The 24,566-nt window shown below is 29.7% G+C and overlaps 1 protein-coding gene across 2 annotated transcripts in view; it reads left to right on the top strand.

Moving 5' to 3' along the window:
• The window catches only part of dpyda.1 (dihydropyrimidine dehydrogenase a, tandem duplicate 1), a 249,959-nt gene that overhangs the window by 98,638 nt on the left and 126,755 nt on the right, over positions 1-24,566 (top strand). For both annotated transcript variants that reach the window (XR_007825666.1, XM_051098672.1), the window contains exons 11-12: positions 3,395-3,605; positions 15,381-15,565. Coding sequence is in view for 1 of the 2 variants with exons in the window: in XM_051098672.1 (XP_050954629.1) it covers positions 3,395-3,605; positions 15,381-15,565 (396 nt within the window). In the remaining variant the exon portion in view is untranslated. The remainder of the gene's footprint in view (positions 1-3,394; positions 3,606-15,380; positions 15,566-24,566) is intronic.

Below are 24,566 nucleotides of genomic sequence, written 5' to 3'. Positions count from 1 at the left end.
GGAAAAAAAGATTACAAGTAGGAGAAGACCAAGAAGGCAGAAAGTCGAGAAGAGTCAGGAAGTGAGAGAAAGAGAGTCAACATCAGGCAGCAGAGTGAGGCTTATTAATATTTGGTGTGAGAGAAGTGTGAAGCAGAGATTTATGAAGAGCTCTGTGAGAGTGTCCTCTCTCTCTAGACCACTGACACCGCTCCTAAGCCTTTCCACTCTCATTTATTGCAGACTTGCCTTTGCTTTCAGGGGGAGATTACTGTCAATTGTCCTACTCACACACAGGGCTCTCTGGTGAGCTATATACCCGCTTCCACTCTGGTAATGATGCCAGCCGGCTAAACGTGTCATGATCAGCTCCATTTAGACAAAGCTGTGAAATATGTGCGTCAGATGTACTGCGGGAACTTATTTTTTTTACCATTATGTTTTTGAGACACTGCTAGGACATACACTTGTTCATGTTGTTATTTTTGAAGTGCACAAAAGTACAAAATGCAATGCCAGTGTGCACTGTATAAAGTTTTTTAAACACATAGCCCCGCCCCCAAACTCACACTATTGGTCGAGCCAGAGCAAAGCAGCAGTTTGCCTCTCTGCAGTAGTTGTCTATGTGCATTAAAGTGAAATTAGAAACTACTTTAGCACTGAAAAAATTACACACTTCACCTTTAAGTCTGATTCACACATTGTTCTTCACATCGCCCACCACATTAGGATAAAGTACGGTAAAGTGCAGTAATTATTCACATCTGTTTACACTCTCCAGTGAAGACGCTCGCCTAATACGGCCGCCATCAACTTCAACTCATTAAAGCTGTTTATAAGCTATATTAAGTTTAAGACTCCTGTAGGCGTGCATAATCAGAACGGAGCGCTCGATTGTGCATTGACGTGAACTGAGACAATTTATGGAAACGTAGTAATAAGAAAATAGAATTGTCACCGCACGACTACATTCCTCCCACTTGCCCCCTCCGTGAAGCCAGTGGGCTTCTTTTAGGTGATTCAGCCGCGCTTTTCATCTATTTCTTTTTTTTTTAGTAATCAGAGAGAATTTTCTGTAAACTTTCTGATGTGCTTTCACCGAGCCGAGTCGCACTTGATGTTTTTTAACGAGGTACAACGCTCTCATAATCACGCGCTTCATTATCTCAGGGCCGGATAAAAGACGTGACCTTTGCTGGTTGTTGTTATGTGCGCGAACCTCGCACTTGTTCAGTTTTAAGAGCAGAAAAGGAATAGTTCATCCAAAAATAAAAACACTGTCTTCATTTGCTTTTTTCAGTTTTTTTTCCCTGTAAAACACAAAATAATAAAAATGTCTGGTTTTTTTTTTAGTCCTTACAAAGCAAGTTTTCTCTTTGACCCTGTTGACTTTCAAAATATACTCTATTGTGTTCATGCTGGATAAGAAAGACATGATGTTGAGTAACGATGACAGATTTTTTTTTTGTTGTTGTGAGCTATCCGTATAAGTACACTTAGAAAAACAAAGAAAAAAACAAACAAATAAATAAATACATTATGTTCAGCAAGGATGCATTAAGTTGACAAAAAAGTGAGAGTGAAGGCACATAAGGTTACAAAAAAACATCTGGTTAAAAAATGGTGTTTGTTTTGAACTTTTGTTCATCAGAGAATCCTGAAAAAAGGTTTTCAAAATGCAAATATTTGGTCGATGCACTATAAGTGTGCATATCTGAGTACTAAAGACGTTAAGTTACCTTCAATTATTATTATTTTTATTAATTAAATAAATAAGGCAGCTTTTGTTTCATTTTGTTTCATTTTATTTTAGAGGTTTCTTTCAAAAATGTGAAAAATTCCTACTAATCCCAAACTTATGAACAATAATGTACGTTTAAGAATATATAAGAAGCAAATGTATGGCCGATGGACTGTTAAGTGTGCATTTCTCAGCACTGAATGGGTGGTTAAGTTATCTTCAGATAAATGTATTTAATATTTAAATAAAAAAGGCAGATGCTTTTATTTTTTTATTTTATTTTATTTTATTTTATTTTATTTTATTTTATTTTATTTTATTTTATTTTATTTTTATTTAGTTTTGTTTTGACCACAGATATATTTGTTTGACCAACACGGTCTAAATGTACATTTCTCAGTGCTTATGTGTTGTTAACTTCAAATGTCTTTATTTATTATTTAAATAAATAAGGCATATTTTATTATATTTTATTTTATTTTATTTTATTTTATTGTGAATACAGATATATTTGTTTGACCAACACACTCTAAATGTGCATTTCTCAGTAATGAATGGGTGGTTAAGTTACTTTCAAATATCTTTATTTATTATTTAAATAAAAAAGGCATATTTATTTTATTTTATTTTATTTTATTTTATTTTATTTTATTTTATTTTATTTTATTTTATTTTATTTTATTTTATTTTATTTTATTTTATTTTATTTTATTGTGAATACAGATATATTTGTTTGACCAATACACTCTAAATGTGCATTTCTCAGTAATGAATGGGTGGTTAAGTTACTTTCAAATATCTTTATTTATTATTTAAATAAAAAAGGCATATTTTATTTTATTTTATTTTATTTTATGTTATTTTATTTTATTTTATTTTATTTTATTTTATTTTATTGTGAATACAGATATATTTGTTTGACCAATACACTCTAAATGTGCATTTCTCAGTACTGAATGGGTGGTTAAGTTACCTTCAAATATCTTTATTTATTATTTAAATAAAAAAGGCAGATTTATTTTTTTTATTCTGACCACAGATATATTTGACTGATCGTCACACTACTGAATGGGTCGTTAGGTTACCTTCAAATATCTTTATTTATTGTTTAAATAAATAAGGCAGATTTATTTTTATTTATTTTGCTTTATTTTATTTTATTTTATTTTATTTTATTTTATTTTATATTTTATATTATTTTATACCACAGAAATATTTGTTTGACCAACACACTCCAAATGTGCATTTTTTACTACTACAGGGGCGGTTAGGATGCTTTCAAATGCCTGTACCATTATGTGTATTGTTGTTCAGTTATCTAGCAATTAACATGTCAACAGCTAACTAAGTTTAACTAATTTGCTCAGCAACATTCTCTTCAAACTGTTGCTCCAGCATGACATTATTAGAGAAATTCACCCTAGGCTAGGCTAAGTTCATACTAACTCACTGCATGTTGCAGCATGCACTGTATACTGCATGCTTAAAAAATAGTACTGTAAGTAAAACCATAAGCATCATGCAAAGATAATTATTTCAATCGCATTTCATTGCATATTTCATATTTTCACTGCATATACATTGCATGTTTTTTGCAAGCATTTGTATGTGAATTCTCTTTGTTTTAGGGCCTTAGACCATTTATGTGAATTGGAGTCTTTATGCTGTGTTTAGATGGAGCTGGCCAAGGAGGAGAAATGTGAGTTCCTGCCCTTCCTCTCTCCACGCGAGGTGTTGCTAAAGGCAGGCAGGGTCCACGGGATGGAGTTCTGCCGAACAGAGCAAACAGAGTCGGGTCAGTGGGTGGAGGACGAGGAGCAGATCATACGACTGAAGGCCGACTACATCATCAGTGCTTTCGGTTCTCTGATGAACGACCCTGCAGGTATTTTATGTTCCTTCTTGCAAATGAACTCAACTCCTCCAAAATGTAATTATTCCTCAAGAATAATTAGAGTTTAAAATATGCAGAGCATTTGTAATCATTTAGCAGGTGTAATTTTAGTCAAAATGCTTCTTCCTATGTAGGGAATAGTCACTATGTTTTGGAACAGGCCTGATGTCTCACAGTAAATTTAGTGATTCTGCACAGTGTCTGTGGGTTGGACTCAAGCTCATTATGCTGTAAGTAAACCCATCAGCGCTCTGAACGGCTGCCATTTTCAAATGGATGAGGCCCATGTTGTTGGTGTTGTTTCAGGGATTTATTCATTTGATTTAGGTTGAATTAGCTTGGCTGTCTTGCAACAGCAGTGTTCTCTGATTAAGTAGTGAAGTGTACAAGGGTAAATTTGACCAAGCATCCCAGTCCCCCGCTAATATACTTTCTCTTTATCACAGACAGTCTGGAAATCAGTAGTTGGTGTTTAAATATCAACCATCATATACACACATATATTTAAGACATATTAAATTATATTATATTATATTATATTATATTATATTATATTATATTATATTATATTATATTATATTATATTATATTATATTATATTATATTATATTATATTGTATTAATTAAATTAAAATATTTTAACTTATTACAACAAACATTACTAGTCGGATATAATTGGGTTTATGCTGATAATATTATTAACTTAATTTATTAATAACAATGTATATTTTTAAAAAATATTAATAACTTTCTTTAATTATTAACATTATATAATGACAGCTATAATTTCATTTACATTAAACTGTGATTTTTTTTTGCTTTCATATTATATTATATTATATTATGAATTAAATTAAAATGTTTAAACATTACAACAAACATTACTGGTCGGATATAATTGCATTTATGCTGGTAGTATTAATAACTTTATTATTTTATTATTAATTAAATAAAAAAAAACATAAATAACGTTCTTTAATCATTAACACATTATATAATGACAGTTATATTATATTATATTATATTATTATTAAATTAATTAAAATATTTTAACTCATTACAACAAAACACATTACTGGTCAGATGTAATTGCACTTATGCTGATAATATTAATAACTTCATTTATTAATAACAATGTATATTTTAAAAAAATATATAAATAACTTTCTTTAATCATTAACACATTATATAATGACAGCTATAATTTAATTTACATTAAAATGCTTTTTTTTTGCTTTCATATATTATATTATATTATTAAAATATTTTAACTCATTACAACAAAACACATTACTAGTCGGATATAATTGCACTAATGCTGATAATAAGAATAGCTTTATTTATTAATAACATTAATAATATATAATATATTTATTTAAAATATAAATAACCTTCTTTAATCATTATTACATTATATAATGACAGCTATATTTTAATTTATATTAAAACATGATTTTTTTGCTTTCTTATAATATTGTTGCATAATGTAAAATTATATTACATATAATAATTTTAATATAAAATGATAATATTAATTAAGTTAATGTACAGTATCATAAAATATTAAAATTAATTCAAACAGAATACATTACTGGTTAATTAATTTACAATTTGTATATGGTACATGTTAAGTCATCAACACATAATGATAATAAAGAGATCTGATTTCATTTACATTGAAATATTAATGTAAACATATTAGGGTTTTTTCCACCTCATAGTTAAAAAAGTAGTACTACTATATCACAGTTTCTCATAATTGTAACTATATCTCACAATTACACATTTATGTATCAAAATGTTACCTTATTTCTCATCATTGTGACTTTATATTTGTATATCATAGTTTTTACTTTATTTCTAGCAATTGTGATGTTATATCTTACAATTTTGACTTAATTTGTTTTTAATATCACACAGTTTTTAGCGTTATATAACTTTATATCACAAATTTTATTTTTTATTTTAATTTATATTTTAAATTCTTCGTCTCTATGTATATTTGTAATTTTATTTTTAAATGAATTATTCTTTATTTTTTTTTAACTGGTGTGTTGTTTTAATGGCTTTTCGATTGTATGTGTTTGTCTTTGATGTTGGTGTGGTGATGAATGGCTTTGAATGAGTTTTATGCTGTTAACAAATGGAAATCGTCTTAAAACAGAGTGTGAATAGATTAGCATTGAGCTCCTGCAGTCAGCCCTCCGGGAGCAAACGCAAGTCATTACCGCACAGTTACATCTCAAAATTATTCCTGGACGGTCTTAGTGACGTGATTACAGGGTGAAGAGAGAGCCCGCTTGTCCATTAGAGTGAGAGTCACCAGCGTCGGAGTCACCATCTTCATTTCAACCGTATAATTATCTGTTCGCCAAGTCCCTGAACTGTGACCAATAGCAGTGTGTGAAATGCACTGCATTTATTACAAATGTTAATTACTGTACTTGTTTTTTGATTCTCTTCTGACAAATTTTAGTGTAATTCCTCTGGTAAACTGAAGCTTGGGGTTTCCATCTGGTTATTCTCTAGCTCTGATGGATGTGGTCAGGTACTTGTGATCACAGCATGTCATTCAAGTAGTTAAATGATCTCAGTTAACAGCTGATTAATAATATAAATTGTTACAATTCAATCATTTAATAACTATAATCGGCAGACCTGCTAATTATTGGTGGGCTGCAGTTTACGTGTTCAGGGCTGGTGACAGAGCAGAACTTTTCTGACATGATTTTGAAGTCCACTAATTAGATCAGGCTGCTAAAGGGCAGACCCGCTATGATTTTCAATTAGGGTTGCATTAAAAAAACAAGGTGTAATGTCACAGAGAGACTGTAGTGTCCAGAGCTGACTGGAGGTGACATGAATTCACCATAATGAGATTCATCCCACCCACGCTATGAGTTTACTCACTGACCAGCCTGCAGTAACAGCACAAATTATCTCAAACTAAAACCCGCTGTTTCAACAACCGGTATGTGCTTTTTATGTACCGTAAAATTCTGCAATTGATACATAATACATAAATTAAAATACATAAAAATCAGAGCCCGTTTCCACCACTGGTAAGGGAATTGCAACTTTTTTTTCTCTGAATTGCGTAATACAAATGTGCAATTCTGCTTTTTTTTTCACAAATGCAAGTTTGTATCTTGCAATTCTGAATATTTTTTTCTTGCAATTGCAAGTTTATATCTACCAATTCTGAGTTTTTTCTCACAATTCTGGTGTCATTTTTCCCAGAAATTGCATGTTTTTTTTTCAGAATTACATGATACAAACTCGCAATTGCAAGAAATAAAATCAGAATTGCAAGATTAAAAACCTGAATGCGATAAAAATGTAATTTATTTGTATCTTGCGATTCAGATTTTTTTTTTCTCGCAATTGTGAGATTTAATCTCGCAATTCTGACTTTTTTCTCGCACTTGAGAGTTTATATCTCACAATTTTGACTTTATTTTTTCTCAAAATTATGTGATACAAACTCACAATTCTGAATGTTTTTTCTCGCAAATGCGAGTGTATATTTCGCAATTCTGACTTTTATTTGTTTTATTTTTATTAAAAATGTTTGATTTTATTAAAAATGTTTTGAAATCAAAAGTGATTGAAAAGTTTTGCAAATATGGGAACTCTATCAATACTATTAATTATAAATACTTAAAAAAACATTCCATGAGGAAATTAAATTGGTTAATGACTGAAAAGAAGTCATTTTGATTAATTTTGCTATTCAATATAGTATATTATATATATATATATATATATATTTTTTTTTTATTTTTTATTTTTATTTTTTTTATGTATACTTCCATTCAGAAAAGATGCATTAAATGTATCAAAATTTACAGTGAAGCCATTTATAATGTTACAAAAGATTTATATTTCGAATAAACAATATTCTTTTAAATTTTGTGTTCATCAGAAATTCTTGAAAATCAAAAAGAAAAATAAATAAAAAATGGTCAGATCTTAAGCAAAAGCCTGTTTCCACCACTGAATAAAAAACATTAAAAAGGTAATTGCAAATTTTTATCTCACAATTCAGAAATTTTTATCTCACAATTCAGATTTTTTTTCTTGCAATTGCGAGTTTATATCTCGCATTTCTGACTTTTTTTCTTGGAATTGCGTGATACAAACTGACAATTCTGATTTTTTTACTCAATTGCGAGTTATAAAGTCAGAATTGCAAGATAAAAACTGTTTTATTTATACCTTGCAATTCTAACCTTTTCTTCTCGCAATTCTGACTTTTTTCCCGCAAGTCTGGCTTTTCTATGACTTTTTTTCCTTGCAATTGCAAGGTTTTTCTCAGAATTGTGTGATTCTCAGACCTCGCAATTCTGAGAAAAAATTTGCAAGTGCAAGAAAAAAGTGGGGTTTTTTTTCTCTCACAAATATGAGCTTGTATCTCACAGATCTTGTTTTTTTTCTCGGAAAGGCATGATACAAACTCGCAGTTGCGAGAAATAAATTCAGAATTGCAAGATAAAAACTCGAATGCGATAAAAACTGTTTTATTTGTAGCTTGCAGTTCTGACCTTCTCGCAATTCTGACTTTTTTCTTGCAATTGCAATATTATATCTCTCAATTCTAACTTTCTCACAATTCTGACCTTTTTTCTTACTTTTTTCTTGGAAAGGCGTGGTACAAACTCGCAGTTGTGAGAAATAAAGTCAGAATTGCAAGATACTCGAATGCAATTAAAAACTCGAAAAACTCGCATCATCGAGTTTGTATCTTGCAATTCTGAACTTTTTTTTTTTAAAATTGTGCAATAAAAACACAGTTGTGAGAAATAAAGTCAGAATCGTGAGACAAAAACTCACAATTCCTATTTTTTCTCGCAATTGCGAGTTTATCTCAGAATTCTGACATTTTTCTTAGATTTGCGTGATATAATTTCACAATTGTGAGTTTGTATCTCACAATTCTGAGTTTATATCTCGCAATTCTGACTTTTTCTTGCAAATGCGAGTTTTATCTTGCAATTCTGACTTTATAACTCGCAATTGAGAAAAAAAGTCAGGATTTCGATATAAACCTGCAATTGCAAGAAAAAAAATCTGAATTGTGAGATAAAAAATTTGCAATTACCTTTTAAATGTTTTTTATTCAGTGGTGGAAACAGGCTTTTATTTAAGATCTGACCATTTTTTATATATTTTTCTTTTTTGATTGTCAAGGTTTTCAATGAATAGAAAGTTTAAAAGAATATTGTTTATTTGAAATATAAATCTTTTGTAACATTGTAAATGTCTTTACTGTAAATTTTGATACATTTAATGCATCTTTGCTGAATAGAAGTATACATTTAAAAAAAATAACCAAAATGACCAAAATTTGACTTCTTTTCAGTCATTAACCAACTTAATTTCCTCATGGAATGTTTTTTTAAGTGTTTATGATTAATAGTATTGATGGAGTTCTCATATTTGCAAAACATTTTCAATTAAAATCAAACTTTTGTAAATAAATTCCATGCCTGTGCAGAATTAAATGTTCATGACAAGAAACTTTTGTAACCTATTCATGCATCTTTACATCTTTAAAGAATGTATTACATTATAATGATTGTGTGTTTAAATGCATACATTTTGGCTAATGATGAATAAATAAGTATACAAATATAGTTGCAATTATTATATATAAAAACAAACAAACAAACAAACATATGATTGTCATTATGTTTAGGTTAAGCATTATTGAATATATTTATTCAGCAAACATCACCACAATGCAATTATGCCTGTATGGACTTTAATATTTGCCCCCTTCTTTGCTCCTATAATTTCTTCATTTTCTTGCATGTAATGTAAGTTGTTTGTCCTCACCTTGAATTTAGCACCTCCGGTTGTTTCGTAAGTATTATTAGCGCTATTGTACGATGTCTGACCTGCTCACAGCATCTGCGGAACATGTTAAACATCAGGAAAGGTCTGCGCAGCAGGAGAGGGTTATCATTATTAGCAATTAGTCTACAAGGTTAATTAAAGCACACCAAATCACCTCTTAGCAGGAGCAGGAAATAGTGTACTTGACCGAAAGCCAGCTAGTGTAATTTCGCAAAGAGATTTTAGCGAGGTTATTGTGTTTGATGAGGTTGTTGTGCGATTGTGCCGTCTTTCGGTTTAATGGAATCAGACGTCTTGTTCAGACGTGCCCATGTTCATCTCGAACTCTATTTTTGTCATCTTAGTGAACTTCTACATCGCAGATATTGCGTTTTATAGAACAAGCAACAGCCAGGTCTGTCCGTCCGCTCCGTATCTTTCCTTAGTTTTGCAAAAAATGCTGAGGGATGGTGTTTTTTTTTTTCTCCGTCTGTGTTCTTTCATTTAGGAAATATGAATTACTTGCCCACTCAAGTGTCTCATCAGATTGGTCTGGCCGCGGCCGTCGAGGGCTGGTACCAGAACAGCTGACATGGCTAGAAAAGTTGGCTGGTAATCTAGCAGGCCTGCCCACTGGAGCTAACAGATGATTTGATCCCTCGCCACACTTGGCTGTTTTTTCTTTCCATTTTCTTTTTCCCCATCTCTTCTTTGTGGGGGAGAGAGGCTGGATTGTGATGGAGTGTTCCGCATCCGGCTCCTGTCACTCCAGCCAAGGCTCCGCCCCCACCCACCCGCTCGGCCGAATATTCAAACATCAGCATTCCATTAATCACACTCCATCAGCCGTAATGAGGCTGCTTGCTTTCTCCGGCACAAGACTGAACAGCAACTTGCATTTGAGCTTGACGCAGTCAAACACAAGGCTTTATGCATTGATTTTTCTTATATTAAAAACCAGCAAATTAGAACAGATTGAGGATACTTGAAAATATTGTCTTTATTCACCCTCATGTTGTTCCCAACTCGTATGAGTCTTTTGTGATTCTTTTGTGAAATTTAAACAGATGTTTTGCAACATGTCTAAATATGAATGTGTGGGAGTGTCAAGCACTGAAAAATTGAAGTCAAAAGTTTACATACACCTTGCAGAATCTGCAAAATGTTAATTATTTTACCAAAATAAGAGGCGGCATACAAAATACATGTTTTTTTTTTATTTAGTACTGACCTGAATAAGATATTTCATACATAACAGATGTTTACATGTAGTCCACAAGAGAAAACAATAATTGAATTTATAAAAATGACCCCGTTCAAAAGTTTACATACGCTTGATTCTGAAATACCGTGTTGTTGGAAAAATCCTTCAGGTCCAACAATTTCTTCAGCATTTTTTGTATTTGAACCCTTTCCAACAATGACTGTATGATTTTGAGATCCATCTTTTCACATTGAGGACAACTGAAGGATTTTTGTATGCAACTATTACAGAAGGTTCAAACGCTCACTGATGCTCCAGAAGTAAAAAAACATGCATTAAGAGCCAGGGGTTGAAAACTTTTAAATTTGAAGATCAGGGTAAATTTAACTTATTTCGTCTTCTGGGAAACTTGTAGTATCTCCTGCAGCTTCTGAAGGGTAGTACTAAATTAAAAAATATGATATTTAGGCAAAATAAGAAAAATGAACACCTCTTCATTCTGTTCAAAAGTTTACACCCCTGGCTCTTATTGCATGTTTTTTTCTTCTCATCATTTATATAAATTCAACTATTGTTTTCTCTTGTGGACTATACTGTATGTAAACGTCTTTTAAGTGAAATATTCAGGTCAGCACTAAATAAAAAATATTATGCATTGTGTGTGATCCCTCTCATTTTGGTGAAATAATTAACATTTTGCAGAACTTTTGAGTTCAACTGTATGTGTTGTTTTAATTTCATAGATTTCGAGATTGCGGTTTCTAAAGTTTTAGATATAGACAATTTTTTTTACACAAACGCATTGATTCACTTTAGAAGCTCTTTAATAACCATTCAGAGCCATGTGGAGTACTTCTTATAATGGATGAATGAACTTTGTTGGACTTCAAAGTCTCAACACCCATTCACTGCTATTATAAAGTTCGGAAGAGTCTGGACAGTTTTTTAAATACAGATTTTTTTTTGTACACAAATGCATCGATTCACTTTAGAAGGCCTTTATTAACCCCTCGCGCTATGTGGAGTACTTTTTGTGATGGGTGAATGCACTTTATTGGACTTCAAAATCTCAGCACCCATTCACTGCCATTATAAAGTTCGTAAGAGTCTAGACAGTTTTTTTAAATACAGATTTTTTTTTTTTACACAAACGCATCGATTCGCTTTAGAAGGCTTTTATTAACCCCTCAAGCCATGTGGAGTACTTTTTGTGATGGATGGATGCACTTTATTGGACTTTAAAATCTTGACACCCCCTCAGAACCATTATAAAGTTTGGAAGAGTTGGGTTATTATTATTGTTTTTTTTTTTAAATACAGGGTTTTTTACACAAATGCATCGATGTGTGGAGTACTTTTTATGATGGATGGATGCACTTTATTGGATTCAAAATCTCAACACCCATTCACTGCCATTATAAAGCTCGGAAGAGCCAGGACATTTTCTAATATAAGTCAGATTGTATTCAACTGAAAGAAGGAAGTACACCTGTGATGGCTTGTAAGTGAGTAAATCATGGGGTAATTTTAATTTTTGGGTGAGCTACTACTTTAAAAGGACTTTCTATAAAGTTGTGTGTGATAAATAAAATCTCAACACCCATTCACTGCCATTATAAAGCTTGGAAGAACCAGGACATTTTTAAATATTCAGTACCGGCTGTATAATTAAAAAATCTACTTTTGTGTTCCACAGTAAGCATAATCACATACAGGTTTAGAATCACATGAGGGTGAGTAAATGGTTTTATGTTTCTGTAAACCTTCTCTTTAGTTTGTTAAACCAACTGACTAACACTGAAATGTGTGCCATTGCAGCAGAGACCAATGGGAAGTCATTCTGATGGAATGATGACTATCCTGGTGTGCTGGTCCACAATCCCCGTCCTCTCCTTTATCCAGTGTGGATTCCTCTGCTTAATGGACCCTTGCAATTTGCATCTGTCAGTGAGGAGAATGCCCATGGGTAGAGAGAGAGCGAGAGAGAGTTGCTGCTTTACTTAAGAATGATCTCTGAGGGCTATGAGAGGCCTGACACACTCTACTACCTCTCCAGAGCGGACAGGAGAGAAAGAAAAACAACTCGCTGTTAGCGTCTGTGTGTGTGTGTGTGTTGAAATAGGATAAGTGAGGCTGTTGAAGAGGTCTAGACAATTGCAGAGAACTCTAGACATTAGATGGAGATAAAGGGGAAAAAATAATAGAGAAGAAGAGCATGAAAAAGTGTTGACGATCAGGATTACAGGCACAGTGTCAAGTGTAGGAGCCAATCTTTCTTCTTCTCTGTCTTTGAACTGACCTGCCAGCCCACTGGAGGATATTACAACTTTGTTCTTAACATCACTTCCCTTCAGCCGGTCTCTTTAATCGCCCGCAAGAAAATCGAAAGCTTAGTTATGAGGAGGAAGAGGAAAACTCAATTTATTTTTACTTAGAAGTATTGGGTGGGCGCTGCTATTTGGAGTTTATACAGAATTCTGACTTTCAGTGTTGGGAAAATCTGATTGTTGCTGTGCATGCTGGTTTCTGGCTGTTATTAAAGGAGACATATCATGGAACAGAGGATGTAAATGATTTTGATGTACGGTTTAAACCAGGGGTGCTCAACCCGGTTCCTGGAGATCGACCTTCCTGCAGAGTTTAGTTCCAACCCTCATCAAACACACCTGTCTGTAATTATCAAGCGCCCCTTCAGATCCTAATTAGTTGGTTCAGGTGTGTTTGATCAGGATTGGAGCTGAACTCTGCAGGAATGTCGATCTCCAGGACCAGGGTTGAGCACCTCTGGTTTAAACAGTCGCCAGAGCATCTAGACTGTTTGTTAAAACTAATATTCAAAAATTCTCATCCTTCAGAAAGCATCATATGATATAATATAATATAATAAAATATAATATAATATAATAATATAAATATAAATATATAGAATTTGTATTATTATGTGACGTTTATAAAAAGAAATGATGGTTGGTATTATGTTATATTATATAATATAATATTATATTATATTATATGTAGAATTTGTTTGTATTATATGAAATTGATAAAAAGAAATTATGATTATTGTTATATTATATTTATATGCATATACATTTTTAATATAACATAATATAATAATAGAAAATGTAAAGATAATATGTATTTTTATATTAAAAAGGACAATGTGTACATGTATAGACAATGTTTATATTAAAGGACAATGTATAGTTCATTTCTACATTTAATGTAATATAATGTAATATAATATAATATAATATAATATGATATAATAAGAATAGAATTCTTTTGTGTAATTACATGTAATTGAAAAAAAGAAATGATGGTTGTTGTTAAATTATAATAATATTATATTATATTATATTATATTATGTTATATTTTACACATATTAAAATTAATTAATTATTATTTTTATTATTATTAATAATTAATATGCTACAAAATAAACATGTAACTATATATGTGTGTGTGTATAAATAATATAAATACATTAAATTAATGTAAAGTAAATTCTGTTACAATGTATATTATATTATATTATATTATATTATATTATTATATGTGTATTTTACATGTATTTAATATATTTATATACATGTATATTTCTACATATATATCTAGACATTTATTTTGTATTATTATATTAAGTAATTAAAATGTAATAATATGTGTGTCATTTATTTGGTAACACTATACAATAATTTATTACTATACTAAATATTTATATTTTGCTTTATTAAAATGTATATGCATATCAGAGCTAAATGTGAAATATAAAAAATCTAAATATAGTAAAAATAATATAATATAATATAATATAATATAATATAATATAATATAATATAATATAATATAATATAATATGTATTCGTAGTACAGTGAGTCTTCTGCCATGGTATACAAATGAGGATTTAAAATCTCTAGTTTATGTTTAAATTAGTGCTTTATATATTATATTATATTTAATTATATGTTATATTATATTATATTATATTATAGTATTATTATATATAAAATACATTTGTATTATTATATGAAATTGATAAAAAAAAAAGAATATATTACATTATATTATATTATATATAGAATACATATATTATACTTAGAACGTAATTGCGATAATTGATAATGTTATTTATCATTTCGAGTTGTATAAAGTACCATGAGTTGATGTAATTTTTCCATGGCTGATGATATTCTGTCATGTGTGATTTAGTAACATTGTCCAATATACAGCAGACTTTTTTTCTCAATAAGGAGAGCGAGGAGTTCCAGTTCTCCATAGTAATCCTCATAATGTGCAATAAATCTTGGGCATCCTGTCCTTAGATCTGTATTTGGACTTTTCTTCATTGATAAATGTAGGACGCGGTCCACGCCGAGCAGCCGTGGCTTTAGAAGATGGATGGTGTGTGTTCAAGAGAGAGGAGGGGTGGTCATTTCAGAATGTAGATCAGTTTGACAGTCTATCTTCCCGCTAACGTTACTAACAGTGAATGAAATGCACCAGGAGATGTTACATTAACCTCGCAAAAAGAAAAAGAAACGCCGGTGGGGGGAAAAACACCTCTCGTCATTTGTCTTGTCGGTGACTTCGTATTATTTTCATGCCATTTCCAGTCTATCGGGTTTTTCCTTTTCTGCAGCTCTTTTTCCATGTTACCTCTTTCGTCTCATGAATTTACCCTCTCCTTTATCGGTGCTTTCTCTTTCTTTCTCTCTGTAGTGATGGAGGCCATGGCTCCCATCAGGTTAAACAGATGGGGGCTTCCTGAGCTGGACCCAGAGAGCATGCAGACTAGTGAGCCGTGGGTGTTCGCTGGGGGCGATGTGGCCGGTCTGGCCAATACCACCGTGGAAGCGGTCAATGATGGGAAACAGGCCTCCTGGCACATGCACAGATACTTACAGGTGCTTTTCTTTTCTTTCTTGCTTGTTTTGTAGAGCGGTTGAAAAAATTTACTCACCCATATGATGTTTTACACAATATCTGAGCTGCTGTTTAGACCATTACGCTCCAAAAATAACAATTAAAAAACAACAACAGCTACATAAAAGCGCTATAAAGGCATCCATTATCCAAGTCTTTGGAAGCCATACTTATTTGTCTGACGAAAATAAAATCTTCCTTTACGCTGTGGCTCATTCGCACTTGTATTCATATGTGCTGAAATTGGTCATGAGATGCGCACAAACCAATGACGTTTGACGTTATTGATGTGCCGTGATGCATCTTGCACACAAGTGCAAATGAGATTTGGAAGAAATGTATGCCAGTGTATATTAAATATATAGAAAAATGTATTTCAGTTGGGCAAAATGGGCAAAATGTCTTCCTAATTTCCTTGTTGATGCCAAAGAAATGTAAAAGATGCAAGGAACATTTATAATCTTATTTTCGACAGAATATTCAGTAAATAATCAACTGGAAAATTAGTAATTACTAGATTGTTTGATTGAATGATTGATATATTTAAATAATAATAATTATTTATTTATATTAATAATATTTTTTTGTTTGTATTTAGTTATTTAAATATTTATTTATATAAATAATAGTGATAATAACAATAATGATAGACATTATTATTTTATTAATAATATTTATTTTTATTATTTATGTGTGCTTGTTTTTATTAATAATAACATTACCAACAACAAAAATAAATAGTGCATTTTTGTTTGTTTTTATGCGTGTTTATTCATGTATTTATTTTTGTGTATTTACTTATTGAAATATTAATTTATGTTTATGAATAATAATAATAATAATAATAATAATAATAATAGCAACAATTTATTAATAAAAATATTTGTATTATTTATGTGTGCTTGTTTTTAATATTAATAATAATATCGTTAGCAAAAACAACATTTATGTTTGTTTTATTAATTTATTTATGTATTTATGTATTCATTTATGTTTATTTTTGTGTACCTATTTAAATATTTATTTATATTATTTATGAAAATAACAACAACAAAACAACAATAATAGTAATAATAATTATTATTATTATTATAAACAATAGGCATTATTATTATTATATTTTTTTATTATTAATCATATTTATTTTATTATTTGTGTGCTTGTTTTAATACTAATAATTAAATAGTACATTTGTTTCTTTATTTTCTTAAAGTGTATTTATTTATTTTTCTTGTGTGTATTAACTTATTTAAATATTTATTTATATTATTTATAAATATAAACAAATATGAATAATAATCAATATTATTTTATTAATAGTATTTATTTGTATTATGTATGTGCTTGTTTTTAATAATAGTAATAATACTAAATTGTGTATTTATGATTATTTTATGAATGTTTTTAATTCATTTATTTTTGTGTGTATTTACTTATTTAAATATTTATTTCTATTATTTATAAATAATAATAACAATAATAGTAGGTATTATTTTATTAGTAATATTTATTTTTATTATTGGTGTGTGCTTGTTTTTAATAATAATAATAGTAACAACAAAAACAACAACAATAGTAAATTTATGTTTGTTTATTTAATAAGTATTATTATTTTAATAATAATATTTATTTAATTATTTATATGTGCTTGTTTATAATAATAACAAATAGTACACTTATTTGTTATTTTATTAATGTTTATTCATTTATTCATTTTTGTGTGTATTTACTTATTTAAATATTTATTTATATTATTTATAAATATTAATAATAATAGCAATACTATAGGTATTATTATTTTATTAATAATATATTTTTAATAACAATAATGGTAATAATAATGATAAATTGTACACTTATGTGTGTTTCATTTTATTAATGTTTATTAAGTTATTTTTATGTTTATTTATTGTGTATTATCTATTTATTGAGGATTTTTTTTTGTAGATTTTCTTTTTCGCTTTTTTTTAGAGGTTTTCGGCAAATAATGACTTTTTATGTGTGCTTTAGGTCTTTTTCTATTGTATGAGATGAAATGAGATGTATAAGACTATTTCATGAGACTATTTTATGCTTTTATTGTTGTTTTTAAAGCCTGATAGCCCCATATTCACTTGCACAAAGCTCTGCATTTGTATTCCACATAAAGAAGTCATAGGTTTTGGAACAACATTAGCATGAGTAAAAGATGACAAGGCCAAAAAAACATTAAAGATGAGGCTATAAAAGCTACAAACATAATAATTCTGAAATAATTACCGAAAATGCCATTTATAATACTCTAAGACAGAGTTTATCATCACTCTGCAGGACTTTGCCGTCCCTGCTGTGAGACATCACGTCAGCTGCCCGAACGACAATACTGTGACACCGTAAACACACACCCAAGTTCATTTTCTCGACACATCCACATTTGAAAACACTTGCTTTTGTGCTGATGAGACCGAAACAGATGTTGCCCTGATTATGTCCCGTGTTAAGATCACAAAACCCAATGGAAAAGGAGGATTTGGAGTGCTGATTAATTATGTAGATGAGAGCTTTACATGCTCTCTACAAAGAGTGAGCTGTGACACCGCTGGATACAAAAGCCTCTCAATATGAGTATGTTTATGAGTAATCAGAGCACAATAGGGAATAAATTAGCATTATAGCGGGCGGTAGGACAATGGTCTTCCCGCGGCTTCACGCGGCACGACCGCACGCCGGGGCCACACGGCGAGAGCGCCGCTCCGCGCAGGATTATTCCGTAAATCTCACCTCAGAGGCACCGGCGATACGAGCTTGTTCGGCTTAATTAGTTTGCTGCTAGCGAAGTAACTGTGGAGAGTGAAGGAGGGAGGTCAGGGAGGGAGAGAGAGCACTTAGGATTGTCCCGTTAGCTGAGCCAGATCAGCCTGGGCTCCTGAGAGGGGCTTATAGTGGCCCCCTGCCTGTCAAACACACACACGCGCACGCGGACCGAGACCCTGCGGAGACGTCGCTGGCTGTTCGCGCTGCTAAAGCCATCAAACCCGCAGACCAACAAAACCATCAGAATCCAGGCAGAAATTAAGAAGCCGTGACATGTATTATGTAATTATGAAGATATATGTGACAAAACACTGACTGCTTGCATGACTGTATGACAGTTTATTCATGGGCAGATAGAAAAGGAGGCCGTGCATGAGTGTTTTGCATCACAGATGACTGTTAAGTCAGCATGAAATCAGCTTGATGTCTTAATACACATTCTTGGTCTTGTTGTGTATGATTATCAGCATGGTATTCAATCTCTTATCTTTCTTGTTAATTTAAAAAATATATAAATGAGAATTAACTTTGTAAATGTCTCTTATGTCCATGTTAGACAGTATATTCAGCTAGAAATAATGTCATGAGTAACTATAACGTAATAATAATAAAAAATAAATAATATTGATAATAATAAAATAATAATTTAGATTTTTATTTTATTTATATGCATTATTATTATTATTATTTTAACAAAATATCTTTTATCTTTTTTATTTTTTATAATATATAATTTATAATATTTATTTAATATTTTTATTTTATTAAGATTTATTTATTTATTTATATTTAATATTTGTATGCTTTTTACCAAAAATATTTATTTTGTTTGTTGTTGTTTATTACTTTTTTGTTTGATTCTATACTTCATTTATTCATTCATTTAATACTTTTATACTTTTTATAATTTATTATTATTATTATTATTATATTGTTGTTGTTGAATTGTTATTGTATTGTTATTGTTATTGTAAATAAATATAACAATATTTATTGTAATTATTATTATTTTAACAAAACATATTTTTGTTGTTGTTTAATATATTATTAAGTAAATTGATTATTTACTTAATGTTTTTGTGTTTATGTTAGTTTGTTTTTATTGTATTAAAATTAAATTTATCTATTTATTTATTTATTTATTTATTTATTTATTTATTTATTTTGTATTTTAGCATTTTTGGAGTAATCTTAGAAAATTATATTGACTAAGAAATCAACATGAAATCCTAATACACATTCTTGAATAGTATATCAATTTCCGATGGATAAAATCTCTTCCTAATAATGATAATAATAATAATAATAATAATAATAATAATAATAATAATTATTATTATTATTATTATTTTATTGATGTTGTTGTTAAATTGTTATTGTATTGCTATTGTCACTGTAAATAATTATAATAATACGTATAACAATATTTATTATAATTACTATTATTTTAGCAAAATATATTTTTGTTTGTTGTTGTTTAATGTTGGTTTGATTATTTATTTAATAATGTTTGTGTGTTTATGTTAGTTTTTTATTATATTAAAATGTATTTATTTATTTAGTTTTTTTTTAATACTTTCATGCTTTTTAACAAACATATTTGTTTAGTTTGTTGTTGTTTAATACCTGTTTGTTTAATTATTTATTTATTTATTAATTACTTTTTTCTGGATTTTAGCATTTTTTGAGTAATTTTAGAAAATGAAATTGAGCATGAAATCAACATGAAATCCTAATACACATTCTTGAATAGTTTATCAATTTCTCTTTCTAATAATAATACTTGTAGTAAATATAATAAAATAATAATAATAATAATAATTATTATTATTAGAATTATTATTTTATTTTATTTTTATTTATTTGTGTGTGTGTGTGTGTGTATTTATTTATTTATTTTTATATTTTTTAGGATTATAGCATTTATTAAATAATTTTAGAAAATGATTACATGTTATTATTATTATTTTTTTTTAATATAAACACACACCAGTAAGCACTATCATTCGCCATGGTTATTATAGTTAAGTAAAGCTACAATAAAAACCATACAAAATTTTATTTGGTATTTGAAATGAAACATTAACTGAGAAAAAAAGACACAAAATTAAACTAAAATGAAAATGAAAAATATTAAAAAATAAAATTAGTTTTTTAAAATCAAAATATTAATAAATACCATAGTAGTATCCCAGTGATACTAAAATAACACATGTATTTACATGTAAGCCCATGGACAATCATTTATCAAGATAGTAAAGTTCATTTTGTGTTGTTTTTAAATTTTCGACATTATGTGTAAAAGACATTTTATATGACCGAAGGCATGAAGCCATTTCTGACCTCTGCCGTAATAGCATTAAATTCAAAGTAAATGTCCCGTTGAGTGCTATAAGACATGAGGGGTGAAGCTCCTGAAGGTATTTGACCTCCATATGAGGGAATCTCACGGTTAAGTGCAGCTCTTCTCCAGCCGTGGTGGGTCAGCGAGGGGTTAATAGTCTGTCCATGTCTGTGGCCAGAGCAAAGCAGAGATAACTGTTTATTTGCTGATGAAATTACCATGTGTAGTGTTCAAGGGAAGGCAACAGATTGCGTTGTTGTTTTTTACGGTAATGGACCGCCGCTGAGGGAACCAATAGAGTCATTTGCAGAAAGGTTGCAAGACTAATGTAAGAACAGCTCTCAGATCAGCTCAACAACACATCCCACCTGACAGGTGTGTTCATGTACCCGTCCCAGAGCATTTAATATCACTCATGTTTTTCATATACTCTGTATGGTCCATACGTTTCAATAAGTTAAACTAGATTTAGGTTTCCTGAAGGAAATAAAAGTGCTTGCAAATAGAAAAATAACAGCGTTAGTTTAGTTTTTTTAGTGCGTGGTTCTGCTGTGTTTGCTGTTGCTGGTTGTCCATGATCAAATAGATGCTGGGAATACATGAACAGTCATAATCCAGTACAACAGTACCTTTCGAATTCATTTTCAAAGGGAATTTAAAAAAACCAACCAGCTATTTGAATCACAACATTACAAACTTTGATTGCATTCGAAAGTTTTCAAAAATTCAAAAAGGTACAAGAGAGTTCTTTTGGCACTAACTCTCAGATTTGTTTGCATATTTCTGGGTATTTTTAGTAGGTAATTTTTTCTACCTGGAATTCCGCTGTCGAACATGGTTATTTAAAAAAAAAAAAAAAAGTTGTAATAATGCAGGCTGAGGGCTTCAACAAAAGCATGTACCTTTAACAGCCTCATATCTCACAGTAGGTCTGTCTTTAAAGGTTTGTAAGTTCTCGTCAAACGTCAGTTCCCCTACAGAGAAAATAAATGGCATTTTTACTTCTGGAGTCTGACTAATGCACTCAGTATTCTGTACTGAAATAGGTTTTAAAACATCACTGGTTGAGGTTTGAAATCTGAACTTAATATCAATGTAAATGAGTTTTTTTGGTTTCGTCTTAAAACAGCTTACAGTAGTTCACCCAAGAATCAAATCATCTGTAATTTTCTTTTTAGTCATGAACACAAAAGGCGAAGTTTTAGACATTATTCTGGATATGTATTTTTAGTATAATGAAAGTAAAGGAGGACTGCAGCTGTTCAACTTCCAAAACAAACAAAAAACACTATAAATATATAATAAAAGCGATTTCACACATTTCACTCTTTATATTCAATGTCTTTTGAAGTCATACAATAGCTTTGTGTGACGGATTGAAATGTCTGTTGTGAATTACTGAAAATTTTTGTAGTTTCCATTGGTTCGTGACATTAAATTTTGTAAGAAATAAAATAAATTTTAATAATATATGTATGTATGTATATGTAAACAAACAATAATAAGCACTAGTATTATTTCAAATAGTTGCCCGTTATTTCTCATGTTAATTTAGTTTAATTTAAAATTTTGTTTAATTTTATTTTTTAAGAAATAATTACATTTTTAAGAAGTAAAATAAATTAATAAAACAATATTATATGTAACATTATATATTATTATATTATATATAACATACAATAAAATGCTCATATTTGCTCATAATTTTTTATTTTCATTTAGTTTAATTTTTTTAGCTTTTTTTTTGGTTCATTTAATTTAACTTTATGTACTAAAATAGCTAAAACTAAACTGAAATGAATAAGATTATCACTAGTTAGCAATGTAAATTTTGATCTGTCCATCACACAATTCTAACATAAATGATAGTCAGATGGATTCATTTTTAAATTTTTATGATGTTTTTTAAGTTGCAATAAGTCATCATTATTTATTTGTGTTTATTTTACTGTATTAATATTTGTTTGATTATTGATTTGATGATATTAACAATTTTAATAATTTTTGTTTGTTTTTATTTTATTCATATTTGTTTATTTATTTTGGAATTTGTATAATTTTTCAGGATTTTAGCATTTTTGGAGTAATTTAACAAAATGATTACATGTTGATTATTGTTATTTTTTAAATCCTGAGATTAGCATACAATAATAATAGTATTATTTAATGTAGTTGCTTATATTTGCTCATAAATTCTTATTTTTGTTGAAATACATTTTTTAAGAAATAAAATGCATTAAGTAAAATTGATTACATTTAATAAAAAAACATATATATATATATATAAATAAACCTGAACATACATACACACACACACACACACACACACACACATATATATATATATATATATGTACATAAATAAACATTTATATATATAATAATATATAATGTGTATTTAATTTTTAAGAAATAATTACATTTTACTGTATATATATATATATATATATATATATATATAAACATACAATAGTAAGCACTGGTATTATATCAAGTAGTTGCTCATACTTTCTCATTTTAGTTTAGTGTAGTTTTATTTTTGTTTTGTTTATTTAATTATTTAAGAAATAATTGCATTATAATATTTATATATATATATATATATATATATATATATATATAAAACATACAATAATAAGCACTAGTATTATTTCAAGTAGTTGCTCATAATTTCTCATTTTAGTTTAGTTTAGTTGTATTTTTGTTTATTTAATTTTTTAAGAAATAATTACATTTTATGTTTATATATATATATATATGTATATATATATATATATATATATATATATACATAGATACATATACATAAATATTGTATGTTTATATATATATAAACATACAATATTTCATACAATAATAAGCACTAGTATTTTTTTCCAAGTAGTTGCTCATATTTGCTCATTGTAATTTAGTTTAATTTTTTCAGGGTTTTTTTTTTTTTTTGGTTAATTTAATTTAATTTTATGTACTAAAATAGCTAAAACTAAACTAAAATAAATAAGATTGTCACTAAATAGCAATGTAAATTTTGACCTGTCCATCACACAAATCTAACATAATGATAGTCGTTGCATTAATTTTTAAATATTTTTTATGATGACCTTCAGTCTCTTTTTGTTTTCCTCCATAAAACAGCAAGTCGTACAGTTTTGGAGCGACACGAGAGTGAGTAACTAATGACAGAATGGTTGTGCAAATGATTCCTCATATAATCACATTGTTCTTAAATCGTAGTGGCTAATTACCTCAAGTGCTTCTGAAAAAGCAGAATCAATAGCGTATCATCTGCCAAAGATCTATCTGGTGTACAAAGTGTTTGACAACTACAACATCCGTCAGGGCCCTGAGTGGGTTCAGGAACGTCCCTCGGCATTAGTTGTTTGTCTCGGGTGTTTTTCTCGCCAGCTTCCTCTCTCTCCCAGTGACGAGGCCTCTCTGTGGAGGATGTGGGCTGTCATGTTCCCACTCTCGTTTTCTCTTCACTTGACACCCCCTCGTTCATTATGCGGCTGTGACATCACCACGAGGGCAATCATACGTGTTTGATAAACGTGAGGCTCATTAGAGAGAGAGCTGATGTATGACTGCTATTTGCCGCTTTTGTGCCACGATGTGAAGAGATAAACAATGCTGCGGGCTTTCGCACAAACACACGAACCGCTATCGCGCACAACCATCAGCTGCGCCATTGTAGCCTTAAACGCACATGTGTGGAGAAACCTTCAGAAAACCGCATTCAGAGCGACCGTGAGCTTTCTGTCTCTGAATGCTGCCAATTTTCCCTCTCACAAAGTAGAAAATACCTTCGATGAAGTCTTACACGTGTGCTGTGATTGTTTGTCGTT

Source organism: Labeo rohita, chromosome 24 (genome assembly GCF_022985175.1).
Source record: "Labeo rohita strain BAU-BD-2019 chromosome 24, IGBB_LRoh.1.0, whole genome shotgun sequence".
Lineage (NCBI taxonomy): Eukaryota > Metazoa > Chordata > Actinopteri > Cypriniformes > Cyprinidae > Labeo > Labeo rohita.
The sequence above is the reverse complement of the archived record's forward strand: the minus strand, read 5'-3'. Positions and strand labels throughout refer to the sequence as shown.